General features: G+C 46.9%; 1 protein-coding gene across 14 annotated transcripts in view; it reads left to right on the forward strand.

Annotated features, from left to right (window-relative positions):
• The window catches only part of mgat4c (mgat4 family member C), a 93,485-nt gene that overhangs the window by 59,272 nt on the left and 13,157 nt on the right, over positions 1-21,056 (forward strand). For 6 of the 14 annotated variants that reach the window (XM_072708889.1, XM_072708893.1, XM_023795211.2 and 3 more), the window contains one exon: positions 2,575-2,782. The exons of the other annotated variants lie outside the window; for them this stretch is intronic. In XM_072708889.1, the coding sequence (XP_072564990.1) occupies positions 2,719-2,782 (64 nt within the window). In that variant the 5' untranslated portion in view covers positions 2,575-2,718. The remainder of the gene's footprint in view (positions 1-2,574; positions 2,783-21,056) is intronic. 14 annotated transcript variants of the gene reach the window in all.

Below are 21,056 nucleotides of genomic sequence, written 5' to 3' on the forward strand. Positions count from 1 at the left end.
ATTGTACACGCCAGGAAATGAGTCATACTACAATGCAATTCTTACTTGAATGCCTTCTTCACAGACTGGACGATTAACCAAATAGAGCAGCGCAACATTACAGTAACTAACAATAAATAAACCATTAACTTACGTGTACTATTAGAGCATTTATGTAATTTATTTAAACTTTATTTTACCAGGTAAATTAACTGAAAACCAGTTCTCACTGTTTTACGTTGGGAGAAATAGCAGATTAAGCATCGCAGCCAATGACCGGACTGGGGAAACAAACTGAAACGCGGACTTAATACAGAGGACTAATGACAACAACCAGAAACTGCTGATCACATGGGGATCCCACAGGAGATTAACGTGGGGGCGTGGCACACGGAAGGAGCGGACGATCGGGGCAGGACAGGGGTAATGTTGGGATAAGATCTTTATCGTTTTGGAAGCTATTAAGAAAAAAATGCTCTTCTTGTTTTATCCTGTTCATTTTGTGTTTAAATGCTAAAAAAAAACAAAAACAAAACATATTTAGGTGTAATTTTGGGGGCCTGGGAAACAATTAATTGGTTTTCCATTATTTCTTATGGGAAAAATTCGATCAGAACTCGAACTTTTTTGGATTCGATCCGGAGTCCGGAACGGATTAAGTTCGAGAACCGAGGTACCACTGCATTATAATAATAACTCCATTTTGCAAAAGGCAGTTTCCATGTAGCGGAGTTTCAGACATGTAGGTGCATCAGTGAAATTATCAGTGAAGGTCATTCACTGGCACAGTATCAGCAGAACCAGCCAAGCATCTCAGGTTCTTCAGGGTATAAACTGGACCAGTACCGGTCCTCTATCATCAGGCTATGGGGTGTTCTGGGGCATTTTTAGCACACACAGTTTCTTCTTATGGCAGGTTTACAATTTGGGAATGTTGACAAGCAATAACAGCGTCATTTTTTCTAAAAGAAGACTAAAGTCTATTTCTTGTGTTTTCTTCAACTTCCAATTCAAACAAATGTGCTTTATATTCTAAATGAATGTGCACCCTTGCCATTCTCCTCCCAGTGTTTCACTAAGGCTAGATGCACCAGAATTCTCTGTCAAACCAGGACTCAGAACGGCTCTGCTGCATTTGTCGTCTCATGCACGGAAGGTTCTAATTCCTATAATCCCCTGATTACAATTATGGTATCACCACTGAATAAATAACAAAGTCTCATCATTAAAGCTGGGGGGAAAAAACAATGCCAACTGCAAGAGATGAGTTAGAAGTCATTTTAAAGTACTTTGAATTAAGTACGGTTCCGATGACTTTGCTGCAGTGCTGAGGTCATAGCAGAAGCCAAGCATGTTTGTGAGTGTCGCAGGCACCCGGAACGAGGCTCTTGCTGGGGCTGGAGGCTTTCTTAGTCGTTTTCTTGTATAATTTCATGCCCAAGGAAAACTGTGTAAAACATTAACCCGACGACCATAAATTCAGGATGGTTAGAAACTGAAGAAGTTCCGCCTCTAGACTTTTTTCCTAGAGGATTCCACTGTAATGTGGGACACTGCCGGCTGTCTCAAGCTGAGCCATTTGTTAACGTCAAAGATATCCTTGTTTTTTTTTTTGTTTTTTTTTTCCTTTTTAGTAATTTGTGCAGATTACATTGCAATAATAATTCCAGTGTCATATGAGTGTTTGATCAACATCCCTGCTATATTTAAAATTTGTGTCGCTGATTTTTGTATAATATCAGTCTGTCTTCGGGAGGTCAGCTCTATTTGAGGAGCAGACGCTGCACAGGAAGTCCCCCCCCCCTCGAGGGCCGCCAGCACAGCATGCTGCGTTAAGCCCTGATGTTCAGTCCAGGCCCCCCCCCAGCCCGCGCATGTCACCTGAGATCCGGCCCCCTATCCATCACGTGCGGTAATGAAGCCTGGGCTTGGCGTGTGTCCCTCCAGCTGCCCCACTTCCAGTGGGGGGGTCAGGCGCCACCTGCTTCATCCAATGTGACCTCTAATCCATCTTAACCAGCCCCTGCTGCACCCTCTACACTCCATACAAGCACTTTGGGAGATGCAGAGTGTTTTGCTGAAAAGTCTAAACAAAACCTGATTACTTTACTAACTTTGACCCCAACAGGCACCCATACACACGTTCCCACATTACAGAAACACTCTCCCCTGTCATTTGTCCTACAAACTGGCAGTTTGAAACCACGGTGACCTCATTCCCGCAGCCGTTTGGCATTACGGTGGGACATGTGCACTTTACTTCACATTTAAAGGTCATACTGCTTTAGTTCATCTTCGGTGGGAATTGCACGAGAATATGTACGTGCTTCCTCTTCCGTGTGGCGCCGGGTAAAATCCCCTCCCGCATTTCTTCCCGTTGTCCTCTAAGGTTCACTGTGGACGATGCCCATCTCGTCTGTATTTTCGTTAGCCTGAGCACACACGGCTGGGCTTTCGTAGCCTTTACGAGCAGCGAAATTAGACACGAGAAAACGGAAGCTTGACAGTTTTAAAGAATTAATAATGGCCTCATTTGTATGCAGCCCGCTGCTGGAGACAGTCCCAGAAAGCCTGAGTTTTACATTTTCTTGACAGTGCCTTTGATGATCCCGGATAGCGAGGGTCTTCCCGGGGGCTACGTCTCACAGGAAAACGCCAGCCTGCTCACGGGGGGCGCCGCGGATCCTGGCATGTGTCAGCGGAGCAATTCCCACCGTCGCCTGATGTGACCTTTCTGTCATGCACTTCCGTGGCGTTCCCAAGGCGCTCCGGGGTCAGCTGTGGGCAGCTCGCATTCACGCCGGTAATTGCCGTTTTTCTGCCTGCCAATTACACAGAGCTATCATGATCCTAGTCACTGAACCTCCAGGGTTTGAGCTTCCTGGAAGGGGCATTTTTATTTAATTTTTTTTTTTACTTTTCATCAGCACCCTTTTAAGGATTCTCATCCAGGGGCCCCACCAAGAATGAGCCGCTTTAGAGGAACCTGCCCGCAGACATGGAGGGGGTGTGTGCCCCATTCATATGTGTCTGCCTGACAGCCATTAGCGGCTCGTGTGCCCTGATTAATAATGCCCTGCCGCTCGTGCCGGGTGGTTAGCGTGCCCTGTGACCCTCTGACACGTGACATGTCTCTCTTAACCACATCACGCTCAGGGCATAAATAAAACTGTCTGTTAACATTGACGCTTTTCCGCCCATGATGCTTTGCTGCTCTTGCCCAATACCTTGATTGGATGTGATGCCTGAATATTTTTTTGCATTATTTTTTTTTTTTTCCAATCTTAAGCCAGGTACATTTTTTATTTTTGAGAAAGCAGTGTCAGACAGTCCCAGGAGCAACTGGAGATAAGGCCCCCAAGGTAAAATCACTCTGCTGACCCTGGGATTTGAACTGGCAACCTTCTGATCACAGGCGCTGTGTGCTAACTCACTGAACCACATGGCCCAGTGGTGAACTCTGTTCCCCTGGGCTCAGTAATTGTGCCTTATGTGATGCCGTGTCCCCAGTTTTAGTGACAAAGCTGTTTAGAGGCACTGGAACTCCTCGAAGCCCACAGAAGAGCATTATTTCATGGAGCTGAATGTAGCTGTTCCTAAGCCAGCAGGGAAGTGGTGACGTGCTAATGAATGGCTGCTCTTCGGGGAGCAGCAAAGCCACGGACGCGCTAATCTTACAGAGCACTGGGGGATTCGCTTTCCTGCAGCGTCCTGCTGTGAATCACCGCAGTACGGCTTTACTCACTCTGCGGTCACGTGTATATTAAAGGCATTTAGCTGTGTTATACGCACAGGGATAGACTGGGAATTGGGAAATGCAGTAATCATGCCCACAGACAGCCCTGCCTGGCTTAGCGGTGGTACTCCTACAAATGCTGCTGTCTACCTCTGGGGGTGGGAGACTGGGAACTGGACCAGCTCTGGCAGAATCTGGGCTCATTTTACTTTGGCCCTCCAGAGCCATCAGGCCTGAATTAGGGGCTGCCTCATTTGAGCCGTGGGGGTGGCTGGGGGGCGATAGGCCGAGTGTCCCATACCGCTGCTCACCCCAAACATGCAGAGAACAATCCGCACTGTCTCCGGTGGCTGTGTAAGAGAGGAGTGTGGTTTGGCCACGTGCTTGGAAAGAGGGTAATCTGAAAAGCCGTCCCAGAGAGGTAGAGACACGCCGTCGCGGGGACGTTCCAGCTACGAAATGTGGAGAAACGGAAACTAAAAAGCAAAATGTCTGAACAGGAGTGGGGGGCATGGAAAATGAGCCATACAGAGCACTCAGGGGAGGGGGGGGGGCACTGCACTGGAGGTGGGCCCCACTGCATGGTCACTGACTCCCCTGGGGCAGCTGTTACACTCTTTATTTTACTCTTTTCATTTGCTTTGATGGCTTGTTCTTATGCCAAGTTAATTAGCCCTACATAGATAACGTCCCGGATGTCTCTTCTGAAAGTGGTCACTTCAGAAATCCCTGACGTCCCCAGACTGTTCTACAACCTGGTCTCCAGCCTCCTTTCAGCAGATCTGCAGTGTTAGTTATTGTGCTTTGCTGTGCAGCAGAATATCATTGTTTGTTGTCTCTGCAAAGCTGTGTCCTGGTGTGGAGCACAGTGGAAGCGCAGGGAAGTCTGTCCCGGCCTCCCTGGGGACAGACCCCCGCTCTTCCGCCTTTTACATCGTGCTGTACCAGCATCTCCCTGGGTTTCATGGAAGTCAGTGGCATCTATAAGTGTTCGCCTCTGGACAGAGCTCTTGTAGAGTAAACAGTTCCATATATGAAAGACAGACATTAAATATCTATGATGTATACTTTCCTGCCGATGTTATCGAACGGTTCAACTTGACCTATCGTTTTAATTTTGCTGGACTCGATACTTTGACATTCTACAGTACACTCAGGAAGAGGGTCATTTGAAGAAGCCCTCTGTGACCGTCGGCTGAGTCGAGCTGCTGCCACGGTAACGGAGTGTCTTCACTCAGGGGCCACTATATATTAGGGGACACCTGCTCGTAAATGCCAGACAGCCAATCGTGTGGCTGCAGCTCAGCTCCTGGTGTGACTGAGCATTATGACAGCTAAGAATATTGATCTAAATGGGTTTGTAAGTGGTGTGATTGCTGGTACCAGAAGTGGTGGTTTCAACATCTCAGAAACGGCCACCAGCCTGGGATTTTACACACTGCGCTGTCTAGAATTTACAGAGAATTGTGTGATTTAAAGAAGAAAGAAACAGTCAAGGGAATTTCTGAGGCTGAAAACACTGTGTTAATGAGAGAGGTCAGGGGAGAATGGCCAGACTCATTCAAGCTAACAGGAAGGTCACAAGTGCAAGAAAATAGCAGCTCAGTACAACAGTAGTGTGCAGAAAGGCATCCCTGAACTCATCAAGCTATGAAGAGCTTCTGGAGACAAAGGAGTACTAACTATCTAATTGTGGTCACTGATTGGACACCTTAATAAATAAAGAGCAAAATGATGTGTAAGTGGATGACACTTTGATCATCTTTCTTCGTCTATGATGTCACTTTTTTGTGAGACAGGAATAGCAGCTAGTTTTATTCGCAAAGGGTGGCGTCCTGCTTAAAGGGTCATCGCACGCTTCCTTCTCTTTGGCTAATCTGTCCCCTGTACCACCTGCCCCGAGGACGGTCATGCTCACACACCGATTCTGTGGCATCTCTCTCGAAAATAAGGGCAGGATGAAACACTGGCAGCACCATCCTTATTCGGCAATTAACCTTTGATAAACCAACAGTGATTCGTTAGCGGATGACAAGGCTGTACCCAGAGGACGTTCTTCCTTAATAGATGATGCTTACAAACACGGCAGGGCTAGGCTGAGTCTCTCCACATTATTCTGGTACTAAGCCTTCACATAGGACACAAGGGCGGAATAAATGAAGGGAGTGATAATCGCAGGTGAACATCGACATTGTGGACCAAAATCCCTTTATGCTGCTCGGCTGGAAACATGAAGTCAGTACCAGGGTCTACATTCGAGTTTCAATGGACCAGAACCATGTGGCTGAGCTCTTTCTTACTTTTGCTAGAATTTTCCTCGAGTTTTAAGACTCGGAAGTCATTTTCCAAATAAGCCAGGGTACCTGAAATGCCATCTCTACTGCCTCCTGCTTGTTCCTGTTGGATGCATGTGAAATAGAGTATTGTGTTATCAGTCAGTCATTTGTGGCTTAAATACAGATCTAACGTGCTTCAAATCACCACTGGCGTGCCATTGGAAGGCGGCTGTCACATGACACCCGACCCCTGCCAGCTGGATGCATCCCAGCTTCCTCCCAACACCACGGATGCTGGTTTATATCAGGCCAGAAGTGTCACTTCCTGCCCTGAAAGCTTCTAGCAGCCAAACTGCGGTGACACAAAGCCGGGTGTGTTTGTGACGCAGCGTATAAAGGTCTGGGTGATCCTGTTCTTCTGTAATGGCATTATTAAAGCATGCAGCTCTGAGAGCCGCTGTTGATGGATCTGCCCAGTTAACATTAAGAACCTCCACCAATGAGCAGGGCGTCCCACAGCTGAGCACAGTATCTGACAGCTGAGCACAGCATCCTAAGCTGAGTACCATGTTCAGCAGCTGAACAGTGTCCCACAGCTAAGCACAGTCCCATACCTGAGCATAGTGTCTTGCAGCTGAGCACAGTGTCCGAGCTGTGTACAGTACCTGACAACTGAACACAGTCAGACAGCTGAGCACAGTGTCCCATACCTGACTACAGTGTCCCGCAGCTGAGCACAGTGTCCAACAACTGAGAACAGTCTGACAGCCGAGCACAGTGTCCAGCAGCTGAACACAGTCTGACAGCTAAGCACAGTGTCCCATAGCTGAGCACGGTGTCTGGTAGCAGAACACAGTCTGACAGCTGAGCACAGTGTCCAGCAATAGAACACAGTCTGACAGCTGTGCACAGTGTCCCACAGCTGAGCACAGTCCCAGGCTTGCTGCTAAATCCCTGGATAGTGTCCTTCGCACAGCCTTCGTTTGTAAGCCCGTCTGTGAACTTTTTCTTCTTGCCCACGATACATATTAATAACCGTCAGCTGTGAAAACAGGAACAGTGCGGAATGCGAAGAGCTGCCAGAAAGCAGCTCGGAACCATCGATCGGAAACCCGTAGAGATCCGTCACCGGTAATTTATGTGCCGGATCGAACTGACGAGCAGCTCACGGCTTTAATGTCGGACTGGTGGAAAGATCATCTCAAATACTGAGTTTGCTGCCACAAATGTCGCACATTTGTCATTTTTTTGTGTCATTTACACTGGTGACATATGGAGAGGGAAGGAAACGGTGGCTTTCCTCCTCCAGGATGGGCCCCTCCCTTGGGTATCTGCATAATCTGCTTCCCTGCTAGTCTGTCTCTGCAGACGTGTCGTGTTGGTGTTTTGGTGTCTTCAAGATGCCTGTTGTTTTTGACTGTGTGTCCTGTGATGGACTGAAACCTCCGGGAATAGACTCCAGCCTCTGTGAGGCACATGCGCGATGACTGTAAATGTGAAATATTAAAATGGTCTTAAACTTTTTTTGACGTGGGTGGGGGGAGGGGGGGGGGTAAGAAGAAGGAGATGGTTTACACTAAAACCCGACGATTACGAACAGATGTAACAGACGGATATGGAGGAGTATGACCCCCACGGCGCGATTGTGCACCTCTGTCCTCATTACAGGACCGCCGCCTCAGGTGAGGAAGAGTGTGATTCTGTTGCTGCCAGTGCCGCCTGACCCGGGATCCGTCAACCTGAGTCTTGGGCTGCTACATTAATGGCTGGTGAATCCCCGCACTGGCCCAGTACGGCGTCTCCCTGTGTTCCGCACTGGCCGATTATGGTGTCTCCCTGTGTTCCGCACTGGCCCGGTACAGCGTCTCCCTGTGTTCCGCACTGGCCCAGTGAGGCATCTCCCTGTGTCCCGCACTGGCCGAGTACGGTGTCTCCATGTGTTCCGCACTGGCCCAGTACGGCATCTCCCTGTGTTCCGCACTGGCCAATTATGGTGTCTCCCTGTGTTCCGCACTGGCCCAGTACGGCATCTCCCTGTGTATCCGCACTGGCTCAGTGAGGCGTCTCCCTGTGTTCCGCACTGGCCCAGTACGGCATCTCCCTGTGTTCCGCACTGGCTGAGTACGGTGTCTCCCTGTGTTCCACACTGGCCCAGTACGGCGTCTCCCTGTGTTCCGCACTGGCCGATTATGGTGTCTCTCTGTGTTCCGCACTGGCCGATTATGGTGTGTCCCTGTGTTCCGCACTGGCCGATTATGGTGTCTCCCTGTGTTCCGCACTGGCCCAGTACGGCATCTCCCTGTGTATCCGCATGAGGTCGCCCTCATTACCATCTCGCTCATTTTTCTCCTTCACTGTTATATTTACAGTGGAATGAAACATTGTGTACATGGCAAACAGGGATAAACATCCTTTATCAGCTTTGAATGAACGGGCTCGTCTGCCGCTCTGTAGAGCTTTTTGGAACAAACCATGCGGTTTAAATCGGGTAGCTGAGCCCTACAGCTCTCTAAAGCGATATTGATAGTAGACTCATATTTCAGTAGTGTCATCTTTTTACCTTTGTGATGTTTCACTTACTAACCAGGGTAACCATGGTAAGTGGATGGATGGATGGATGGATGGATGGATGATACCTGAAATCGCTGTGCATATTATGACCAGGTTATAGTATGATTATATTTATGAAGTGTGGAAGCCTCTACACAATGTGGTTGGTGCTGTGGCCTCACAAGACCAGGGTTGCAAGTTTGGTTTCTACACCAGGTCTGCATGTGGATTTGCATCTTCTCCCCACGTTCAGGTTGGCTTCCTTGAGCTACTCCGCAGCCCTTCTGGAGAACATTAGTATTTGCAAATCATCTGCAGTGAGAGTATCCTGTGATGGACTGACACCCCATCCAGAACACCCCCTGCCCTGTGCCCTGTGATGGACTGATGTACCGTCCAGGATGCCCTTTGCCTTGCCCTGTACTTCCTGGGATAGGTCATGAATTATTTACCTGCAGGGATGAATGCTGAGTGCTGTGCTTTTCCTGGTTTCCGGATCTCTCCGTGTAGTGCTGTGTTAGTGAAGCAGCTTCTGCTTCAGCAGTGCTGTCCTCCAGAGATCAATGTGTCCCTGAGAAGGTGCAATTAAACCACACATTATTCAGGCCTCCGTGCTGCTGTTTCCGCCACCCTCTGCTGATTTCACAAATCACACTGTTCCTCTTGACCTCTAGTACAGATTTACAGTAGACTCATCTGATTATGCCACTGCTAGGCTCAAAAACATTACCATATGGTCATTTGCTCTCATTAATATGTTTTAATTTAAGTGGTTGCGGCGGAGTTAATTAAACCAAGGTCAGGACTGCGGATGAAATGTAAGGGCGTCGTGTGGAACCCTCCGGAAGCACCCGGTGCGGTTAATGCTGACGCTACAATGCTCTCATTGTAATGGTTCACATTGTTCTTCTTGTTTTATGTATTAGTTGTCCTGCATAAAGTTCAGCATTAAATGAGTACAAGAGAGGCAATTGGCATCATGTGACGAGACCCAAAACAGTATTTAGACAGATAGAATACAAAATAGCCTTTTGATGACTGATGCAACGTTTGGGATTGGCAGCTCAGCTTTAGACCAATTGGTGTGTTTATCTGACAATACGTCATGTGACCAGGCCATCATGTGTGATCAGTTTTGCCAGGAATAATGGGAATGAGCCTTCAGTGTGCTGTTACGCTTTGACCTGGCTTGTTGGTAGTGCTCAAATGTGTCATGATTAAGACTGAAAGCACTAAACTTGCACCGGAAATGAGTACAGAGAAATAAACCAAAATGGGCATCAGCCAATGATGGTGCTGCTCTCCCACGGTACTGCTCTCCCCCTGCGCTGCTCTCTCCCAGCGCTGCCGTCCCCTAGCGCTGCTCTCCCCTGGTGCTGCTCTCTCCCAGCGCTGCTGTCCCCTAGCTCTGCTGTCCCCTAGCGCTTCTCTCCCCTGGTGCTGCTCTCCCTATGCGCTTCTCTCCCCTGGTGCTGCTCTCCCTATGCGCTGCTCTCTCCCAGCGCTGCCGTCCCCTAGCTCTGCTGTCCCCTAGCGCTGCTCTCCCCTGGTGCTGCTCTCTCCCAATGCTGCTGTCCCCCTGTGCTGCTCTCTCCCAGTGCTGCTGTCCCCTGCGCTGCTCTCTCCCAGCGCTGCCGTCCCCTAGCGCTGCTCTCCCCTGGTGCTGCTCTCTCCCAATGCTGCTGTCCCCCTATGCTGCTCTCTCCCAGTGCTGCTGTCCCCTAGCGCTGCTCTCTGCAGGTGCTGCTGTCCCCCAGCGCTGTTTTCCCCTGGTGCTACATTTGACTGGTGGCTCCCTTCATCTTGATGTTCCAGACCTTCATCAGCACATGCCATCTGCACCACACAAACCCCATCCTCATCATCTTGTTTGGCCTAAAAATAAAAAAAGGCCCAGATGTCTCATTCGGCATCTTAGCATGTCGGCACCTCTGCTAATGGCTGTGATTACATATGCATGATGGACAGTGGCAGTGTTTGGAGGATATCATTCCAGCCCCTTTCAGTATCTCTTTGCTGAAAATAACGGATGGGTTTTTTTATCCGGATCTCCTGCAGCTTCTACTTTGACACCAAAGCTGTTCTGGTAGGTTGACCTGACCTGGGATGAATCACAGTCTCTGGATCGCAGTGCTCTTGTGCTTCCCAGGTCTGCAGCCTCGTTTTCCATGCAGTGAATCACTGCAATTCAGCGTCGCTTCAAACTGCGCAGCGAGGTGACCACAGACGCGCGGGCACATGTTCGCTGAGTTGAAAAACACCTCTTGTAAGGTGTAAACACCCAGATCTTCTGGCCCTTGAGCTCTCCTACTGGGGGCTTTTTAGCCACATTCCTGTGTTCCTCATAGCAGGGCTTGAGGTGTAATTCCTCCCTAACTGATGATTAGCAGGATTTGTCCCAGTAAGGGAGCCTCTGAGAGACTCGCCCTGGCCTTCCATTCCGCCCCCGTGCAGGAGTGCAGCCTGAAGGTCAGGTTCTCCACGTGGCCTTCAGGATTTATGAGGGTTCTGTCTCATTCTGCAGAATCTTTTTCTGGAGCCATTTAAAGAGAATGGCACCATTTACCAGGTTTCTTCATTAATGTGGACATCCTGGCTCTCAGTAACGTGCACAGGATCTAAAGCAGTGGTCTCAAACTCCAGTCCTGGGGGGCCGGAGCCCTGCACATTTTTGAGTTTCCCCTCATTTAACACACCTGATTCAACTCCTTGTGCTAATCACCAGAAAGCTCTTGAGCTTAATCACTTGTGGTGTAACAGGGAAAGAACTAAGCTAAACAGGGCTCCGGCCCCCCAGGACTGGAGTTTGAGACCCCTGATCTAAAGCGATCACATACATTTATTTGGGAACTGGAGTAAGAACCATGTACAGAGTCGAGGTTCCACACGAACATCGCAGCCCGGTTCTGTTGTTTAGCACCACTGTTGTGCTCCATGCCTGATCACACTCTGTGGGACCCGTAGGTAAGTTAAAATGCATTTAGAAGGTAATGCTCATTAAAATCCCAGCGTGTGACATTCTGTGTGGAGCAAAGAGGAAGCCCTTAGTGGCTCCTTCAGGAAGCACTTAGATGGCTTGGGACTGATGATCTGTCTGTGCCCCACTGGTGATGGTGACGTTTTTCCAGTATGATTAAGTTTCCTGCATCCTTGCTGCCAGCTTCAGGCTCAGCCCCGTCTCCCCCAGATCTGCACAGCTTTGCCGGTGTGTTGGACTTCACAGGATATCTGTGATTGTCCACGTTCAGTCAGTATAGAAAAGGACTTACAGAGAGACTGCTGACATGAGCAAAGCTCCATTGTAACTCGTCCTCCCTGTGCACCACAGGCCCTGTACAGCACTTGTGAATAGATTGGATTAAATTCAACTTTACTGTAATTCCGCGAAGTACAAGTACTCAGACCGCAAGATGCAGTTTGGCATCTAATCCACTAAATCCGCATAAATGGTTATGGGCAGGATGGGGTGTAGATTAGTGGCGGCATTCAGAGAATAGCATCACTGTGTCTGTGCTGGCAGAGCGTCTGTGCTCTCAGTGCGTCTGTGCTGTTAGAGTGTCTGTGCTGTCAGTGCATCTGTGCTGTCAGTGTGTCTGTGCTCTCAGTGTGTCTGTGCTGTTAGAGTGTCTGTGCTGTCAGTGCATCTGTGCTGTCCGTGTGTCTGTGCTCTCAGTGTGTCTGTGCTGTCAGAGTGTCTGTGCTGTCAGTGCATCTGTGCTGTCAGTGTGTCTGTGCTGTCAGTGAGCCCAGCTTGTTGATACTACAGTCAAGTCTTCCATTTAGTATCTATCTGAGGTTATTAAACATGAGCAGTTTTCATGACAGAAATGCTGCTTTAAACCGCCTTTCCCAACAATCTGAAAGCCAAGTATCCGATGCGGAAAGCCCAGCTGGAGCCGGGAGGGTCTGGGCGTGAATCACCACGTAAATCCTGTGTAATTACGCAGTAAAAAACAAATTAGCACAGATGTCAGGCGGAGCACTGAGGACTGTGGAATATCGGGCTCAGAGTAGGAATAACAGGGGAATGAATACGGGAAATGGCTGAAAACAAATGAAATAGTTTATAAAATATATGCCGGTGACAGAGACATGCAAGTGAGAATAGCAATAGCTGCACTGTGCTCTGTGCAGTAAAGCTGATCATTAGTAGACAGTGAGTGTCGTCGTGCTTCTTCACTGCTGTATTTGCACAGAACAAACTCACATACGTCTCTATGTCCTCTACACTGTTGCACAAGTACAGATTATTACATGTGTAATTGCGAGTTGTGTAATTACAGGTGATTGCATTTGGGTTCTGGAGTTAGGGAGCAATTAGCGCCCATAATTTGTCAATAATTTTTTTGTTGCTGATGGTAGTTACACGTTATAGTGTAATAAGGGGTCGTAATGAGAGTTTATCAGCCTGGACATCAGTCCTCTTGAGGATTGTTTTTTTGGGCCCTTTTGCATGATGTCTAATGCTCCATTGAATTATTTATGCTACCAGATGTAGACGGAGGAGCAGGCAGACAGCAGAGAAGTGGACTTATTATGCTCATTTACTTCATTTTTTGCCTAAAGTGATGCCTCAGTCACTGAGATATTGGCAAGGCGATGCTTAATTGCCATAATTCTGCAGTATAACAGCGGAATAGCGAGTGGAAAAAAAAACGACGCGGTAATTAGCCTATAAAGTGACAGTCGATCTTTCCCCACCGGCTCAGGACCCGACATCTCGGACGCACTGCCACGTGCGTGATTGTTTTCTATTTTAGGGAACTCCCAGCCGCGCTGCTTTGGAAATGAAATGAAGAAAGTTCACCCACGTGAGCCTCCAGCAGCCCTCAGCCTGCGACAGTGCAGCGGCTATTGGATTAACTGGGTGAAGCGTTTGCCGATCAGAAGTTGCATCCCCAGGCTGCAGCGGCTGTGATCAAAACACCAAGCAAGCCTTATTGCTTCAAAGCCATTGTTATATTTTGCTGCAGAAACTCGAGTTTTGATCCAGATGAACAACAATATATGTTTTTTTTTCTAGACCTTAATGATCTCCAGGAGATTGGACTTTGACTTCATCTTCACTGAGTTATACTTATCTAAAAACAATGGTCTTTCCCCTTCAGGCAAATGAAGACCCAATTCCATGATCAGTTGACTGAGTTGATTCAGTGTTTTCCTCATTTCCCTGCCAGTTGATGAGTGAGATCTTTCCTTGTGTGTCCAGGCCTGGCTTCTCCTGTTAGACACATGCCTTGCTTATTGCCAGCTCAGTGGGGTCCATCCAAGAGTTGTTCAACGCAGATTAAGTACACCCTAAAGCCAGGCCACTTTGAGGCCATCTATATCGTCACACCTGCAGCATACGTACAGAGAGATCAGACATCTATGCTCATATTTCAGAGCTCGGAGTGCTTTGTTATTTTTTTTTAAATATGTGTAAGTGCAAAAGTGAGCTTTCATGTGTTAGTCACTTCTGAGGTAATGATAATTGACTGCAGTCATCTTTGGATCAGCAGACAGAGAAAGTGATGTCATTGGCATGCAGCATTGACTGAGTAACCATGGTGATAAGAAGTTGACTAGGGTCCTTGGTGGGAAAAGAATGTGCAGCGTATGGGCCACTATTTAACACCGAATGGCAGCCATGAGGCATCCAAAGAAGACACACTGATTATGTCACAGCTCAGGGAGGAGGGCTAAGCCTTGTCAGTCATTTGCCCAGCCAATCATGTGATGCTTTCCCCTCATATATATATATCCAACTTGACCAATCAGGGGGTATCCGGCGTGCCACTGACATGGCAATGTTAATGTCTTATATTGTAAAGCTGAGAGATGCCTGGTAGATTCTGGAGCCTTTCAGCCTGAAATTTTCATTTGAAATGCCATCCAGACGCATGTGGCTTAGCAGTTTGGTCTGTGTCAGTTACTCATCACGATTTGACAGTTATTAGTCATGTTCTCACAGAACGAGGAGGGCCTGGGCTGCTCCACACTTCTGCCCTGGCTGCTATTTCTGTGTTGTCGTTAGGTTTCTGTGTCATAGATCAATTAAAGAACAAAGGAGACAAATGTAAGTTGTGTTAAATCTGTATCTTTAACAAGTGGCTACAGTTGAATTTATTAGGAATGTATAACTCCTTAATTGTTTAATTATGACATTTAATCCGGGAAATGAGAATAAGAGAATAAAAATGCATAATGTGTTCTGCTAGATTATACAGTCTTATAGTATGGCTGTTTAAATTGGGTGTCCCATTAAGTTGTTTCCCAGTTTTTTACAAATTTATCATATCAGGTCGTGCCCCATAGCTGTTCTGTGACCCAATTCAACGTCATTTTAAAAAGTTCCTTTTATTATTATTGCAAGCAGTGTGGCTGCAGCTGAATCCATATCTGAGACTTAGCTTAAAGCTGGGAACTGCTTTAACGGTTTTCTGGGTCTTGGGTGGAAGCTGGAAGTGGAACAAGAGCCCTGTGAATATTTCAGAGGGCCAGCGGCAGAGAACCGGCTGACGGGGGGGTGGTGGGGGGGATGGCTGCATCATCGATATGTTCCTCCTCAAGGTAATGCCAGGATGGACCTAAGCCTGAGCCAGCAGAGCCGAGCACTCGATAAATAAGTCAGCACTCTGAGCGGGAAGATGCTGTCGGACAGCGTCCAATGTCTGACAGGCAGATTTGAGAAGCAACTCTGCTTACGAGCATTTATTATCCACAAATTTACACAGGCATTCCAGCTCCTGTCTTCATTTCCCATATATTTAAAGTTTAACTGGAAATCTCTACACTCACACACACACACGAATATATATATATATATTAGGATTAGAGTTTTTACCGTAGAAATGAATGGAGAGTCCCCACAAAGATATAATTAAAATCCTGTCTGTGTCTGTCTGTCTGTGCATGTTTATGTGGCTTTGAGGCAGTTGCAGTGTGTGGCTTTGAGGCAGTTGCAGTGTGTGGCTTTGAGGCAGTTGCAGTGTGTGGCTTTGAGGCAGTTGCAGTGTGTGGCTTTGTTTTACTGACCTGGTTATTAGCTTATGTGCTCGGGTGCTGCCCAGAACAGCACTCTGTGTTTCACTGCCTGTGTTTGTGTTTACTGCCCAAACCGGGTCAGTAAACGTTTGTTTTGCTGCTGTTAGACCTGCAGCATCTCCAGCACAGTCCCGCGTTACTGAGGACGAGGATTCCTGCCGCGTCCATCGCCGCTGCCTGTTATCCTTTGCTTAGTAATTTGCGTGTGCAGAAGTCGTGTTTCAGTGCCGCCTGCCCGGGGTGCGATAACAAGCCCTGTCGTGAATAATTAAATTAAGCTTACGACACCCGTTTAGTGTGCGTGTCTAAATGGACGGGGGTTTATGGAGTATGCAGCATCATTTCCATGGTTCCTATGGCTTTTTCCCAAAAGGTGACAGAGAGCTTCACAACGAACCCTTTTGCTTATTCAGTCTGGCGGGTGAAGTGTGCAGATTTGCTTCCTGGAGGCCTGGAAATTGATTAAAAAATAACAGCTCGGTGTTTGTTTTTGTGAGCAGAAACACTAGCAGGGAGCGTCTGTCGTGGTTTCTGAGTTCAGCCTGCCATATGTACCCTCCCCCCCCCCCCATCAGAGCTGTGTGATATTAATATATGATCCTGTGAAGAGTCATTTCTGGTGGTCTTTGGTCATTTTATGGTTGTGTTTAAAGCGCTTGGCCCTAATTAGATCATCCTTTAAGCTGAAGACGGTACCCGGGCCAGCCATATGTGCTGTTTCACCCCTGGGTGCCTCGCTGTGTCCCGTTTAAGCCCAGCCACTCACCTCAGAGGACTTTCCAGGGCTCTGCTGCTGCTTCGGCCGTAACCTCGGTGCTTCTCCTCAACTGAAAACCTTCGCATAATTGTGCAAATTGTAGGCTGAGCACCGTGGAGGAAAAGGTCCAGGACGCTCTGCCCGGCTGACCCATCAAATTTATTTAGATTAGGCCTCTTCAGATTCCAAATCCAGGCCGTGTTTTCAGTTCTCCTAGGTAGTTAGTTTAATAGTTACCGATTCTAACTGGTAAAGGAAGGCTGGAATATCATGCAGTGCTTGGACCTTGAGGGCCGTGATTTGAACAGCCCTGATTTAGATGTTTACTGTAATAAGAGAGCAAATAAGAGTAAAAAAAATAAGATATGAGAATAGCAGGAACCACCAGCTTCTGCCCGTATGCTCGTGGCATTTAGCATCTTCCTCACCTTCCGTTTATTGTTCTTCAGCTGGTGAGAGATTAGGCCGGGAAGAAGTTCTGCTTACACGCTGAATATCAGCAGGTGGTACTTTAGAGCCCTGACCACAGACTCCTCTAACGTCGGCTGCAGACCACTCTGCACTGGCTCTGCCCCAGTGTGCCCCAGACGGTCCTCGGACACATATATAATTAAAGGCTATTTCACTTGAGGTTGCTTTCCGTCACATACATGGCACTCCTTTGCGAGGTGACTGGCACTGAGCAGCTCTGCCTGACCTCCTGGCCTCTACATACCGGGTCTCATGAGGCACATTTCTGTGAGCAGAGGTTGCACACCCATTCCAGCTAAACAGCCGGAGACATTTCTACCCCTGACATTCACTCTAAACACGAGCAGTCATTACCAAACGACAAGGCCGTGATGTCTGTTTCATATAAAGCCTGTTTCCGTCCTTGTGAGGGCTCTGAAAATCGCAGTGACGTCAGTGAACCCACTCAGGCTCCTCTCTATAAACTCTTACCATGGCATGATTGATAGACTCCCTTCCTCTCGCGGGCACTATTAATGTTCATGCTGTGTTTTGCTTGAGAAAGATTTGAGGAATGACTGAAAAATGTGGCCCTGGAGATGGGAAGCAGATATATAATCAGATTGGCGTGTTCACTGCCTGCACACACCCCTGGTGGGCATCTGTGCCAATACTCTCAATTAAAAAGATACTTGTTGGTATCTGTATTAATGTTTCACCTTTGACTAATTTCATATTTATTTATAATTTTACATATATTTTAAATTATAACTTGAATTGAATTGAATTGAATTGAAACTAAACTAAACTAAACTAAACTCAACTAAACTCAACAAAATCATACTTTACCATTTGCTTAGGTATAGAAGGACATTGGAATTCTTGCATGGTTCCCTTCAGTCAAGTTTCTTTTTTAAAAATTAAAGAATCACAGAAGAAACATGACGTGAGCACAACAAGACTGTGCTAAATAACATGACTATGACATTGTAGATAGTAAAAGGTACATTCAATCAAATTGACAAAATAGATAAAGCGCTTTGAGTGTCATATGTAGTTGGCTACAGTTGATGTAGTATGCTGGATGAATGGGGTCTCTGAGGATGGCCGGAGCTTTGTTCCTGCGGCAGTGGGTGTACAGGGTCTCTGTGGAGGACAGGTGTGTACCTGTAATCCTCTCTGCCCTCTTTATGACTCTCTGCAGAGATTTCCTTTCACACTACGTGGTGTTTCCAGACTGCACAGTAGCCAGAATGCTCTCTATAAGACCTTTTTCTTATAAAATGCAGTGGCCATGGTATTTGTTGACCAGCTCAGGTTATTAGACAACTGCAGTCCTAGGAACTTGAAGGTGTTGACCTGCTCCACCTCAGTACTTTTGATGCAGGGTGGCTGCAGTGGAGGGGCTCGTTTCCTGGAGTCTAAGATAGGCTCCTTTGTCTTTTTAAGGTTCAGGATTAGATCCTTTTCTTCTCCATAGACAATGATGTCATCCACCTGTTTCCAGGTTGAGGTCTCATTGCTCTTGTTAATAAGTCCAAGTATGGTTCTATCACCTGCAAATTTACAAATGAGGTTGTGTTTTTGAGTGGAGGAGCAGATATATGTGTAGAGGGAGAAAAGTTCTGGACGGAGACAGCAGCCCTGGGGCGTACCAGCCCTTATGGCGGATTCAGCAGACAATTTGTTGCCCAACCTCACCACCTGCACTCTGTCAGTTAGAGAGTCCAAGATCCAGTTACAGGTGTATGCGGGCAATCCAAGATCTGCGAGGTTTACCACCAGCTTATGGGCCGGATGGTATTAAAGGCTGAGTGCAGCCCAGGATGAGCATGCTTGCATAAGTGTTTCTATTGTCCAGATGCCCCAGGTAGAGTGGAGAGCAAGAGCTACCGCAAGAACTACTCAGCTGTTTGGGCAGTGGGCAAACGGTAGGCGTAGGGGGTCCACAATCTGTGGGATTATAGCCTTAATGAATATTAAAACCATTTTATTTATTTCATGGCAACTGATGTGCATACCATAGGGCAGAAGTCATTCAGCGAAGCTGTGTTAGGCCTTCTGGAAATGGGTACAATGACAGAGTATTTTAAATTACGTGGAACGACAGTCTGGGTCAGTGAGATGTTGAGGATGTCTGTCTATACGCCTGCCAGTCGTGCCGCACAGGATTTCAGTACTCTTGCTGACGCTTGTGAGAGACAATCCTGATGTATTCCTTAATCCTGTTGTATTCTTTAGCGGTTGGTTAACAATTGCAGAAAAATCTTTAATGTTAAGTATCAGTAGTTTAGTGTCTTAAGGAGTAGTTCTTGTGTTAGTAGGCTAGATTGCATTTATTTTTGACATTCCATTTATCCCATTTAATCCTTTATCTTAACATTTGCTTCATTCTATGCTAGAAATATAATTTTAGTGACAGTACGGATGTGTTTTGTATTTACATTGTTGGGGTAGCGTGACCCAGGGCAGGTGGTGACAGCCAGTAGGCACAGTGGGTGCCGGTACTTGCCGGAGCGACTATCATCTAACCAAGACTGGAGGACGAAAGAGACAGGATGGACAAGATGACTGGACCAGAGTCAAGTGGACGAGATGACTGGACAAGGACAGAGAACTAATCAGAAATGTTTGTGGAGCGGGGCTGTGTTACAGGCATATCAGGTTATTCGCAGGCTACCTAATGAAATGTGAGATCCTGATTAATCATGAGATAATGCAAAAACTATTAGAGGAGTTGTGTAAATCACGTTCGGAGAGTTGCTATTCCCAGCATTGGGATAGACTCTCCCTTTGATCAAACAAAAGAATGAAACTGAAGACTCGCTGGGTTGTTTTGCTCTGTCTCCTGTCACTGGCTTTTTGGACCTCGGGTATTTTCACCTTCCACACACTCCATCAGGTCCCGTTGCTACAGGTGCTAACTTGTTGCAGAGACTTGAGAACCTGTGTGTGTGTTACCTGCAGTGTTCTCTCACCAGGGTGGCGGGGTGATTTTAAGGGGGGGGGGGGGGGGGGGTCTTCACTGAGGGCATCACAACAGCCATAGAATGACTTTAGGTTGTCTGGGAAGGTGGTGTCCGCATAGCTACAGGGATTCCTGTTTTCCGATATAGTTAGTGACAGCCTGAATTTTATTCACTTCAAATGAATTTAGTGGTACCTCGATTCTCGAACTTAATTCGTTCCGGACTCCGGATCGAATCCTAAAAAGTTCAAGTTCTGATCGAATTTTTCCCATAAGGAATAATGGAAAACCAATTAATTGGTTCCCGGTCCCCCAAAATTACACCTAAAAATGTTTTTTTTTAAGCATTTAAACACAAAATGAACAGGATAAAAGAAGAAGATCATTTTTTTCTTAATGGCTTCCAAAACGATAAAGATCTTATCCCAACATTATCCCTATCTTATCCCTTGTCCTGCCCCGATTGTCCACTCCTTCCGTGTGCCACGCCCCCTCATTAACCTCGTGTGGGATCCCCAGGTGATCGGCTGTTTCTGGTTGTTGTCATTAATCCTCTGTATTAAGTCCTCGTTTCAGTTTGTTTCCCCAGTCCGGTCATTGGGTGCGTTCGACTTGCTTACAGCACTGGCTTAAAACAACACATTCTGATCCTGACGCAATGCATTACGGTTAGATGCATTGCGACCTCTCACCCGGCTGCACAAACTGGAACCGCCTCCGTGACGACACACCTTTGCCCTTATTGGCTGAAGAGTTTAGTTACACACATGACATTTGTATCCCAGGCAGTTTTAATGCGTAATCTGCTATTTCTCCCGAATATCACGTAAAGCAGTGAGAACTGGTTTTCAGTTAATTTGCCTGGTAAAATGAAGTTTAAATAAATGACATAAATGCTCTAATAGTACACGTAAGTTAGTGGTTTATTTATTGTTAGTTACTGTAATGTTGTGCTGCTTTATTTGGTTAATCGTCCAGTCTGTGAAGAAGGCATTCAAGTAAGAATTGCATTGTAGTATGACTCATTTCCTGGCACGTACAATTTATATTAGGTCAGCATTCACGGTTCGACTTCTGATATTCAGAACGAGTTCTAGGTCAAACTGGTTTGTTTGACTTTCTAGAAATTCGAGTTATAGTGAGTTCGAGAACCGAGGTACCACTGTATTTTTATATACACTAATGGCCAAAATTATGGAAACACTATACCAATTTTTAGAGATTGCAGAACTTCAACAGTTATTTACTTATTTACTGTAGTAATCCAGTGTATGATATTTGTAACATTCTTTGATTGTTTATAAACATTACTGC

Source organism: Paramormyrops kingsleyae, chromosome 1 (genome assembly GCF_048594095.1).
Source record: "Paramormyrops kingsleyae isolate MSU_618 chromosome 1, PKINGS_0.4, whole genome shotgun sequence".
NCBI lineage: Eukaryota > Metazoa > Chordata > Actinopteri > Osteoglossiformes > Mormyridae > Paramormyrops > Paramormyrops kingsleyae.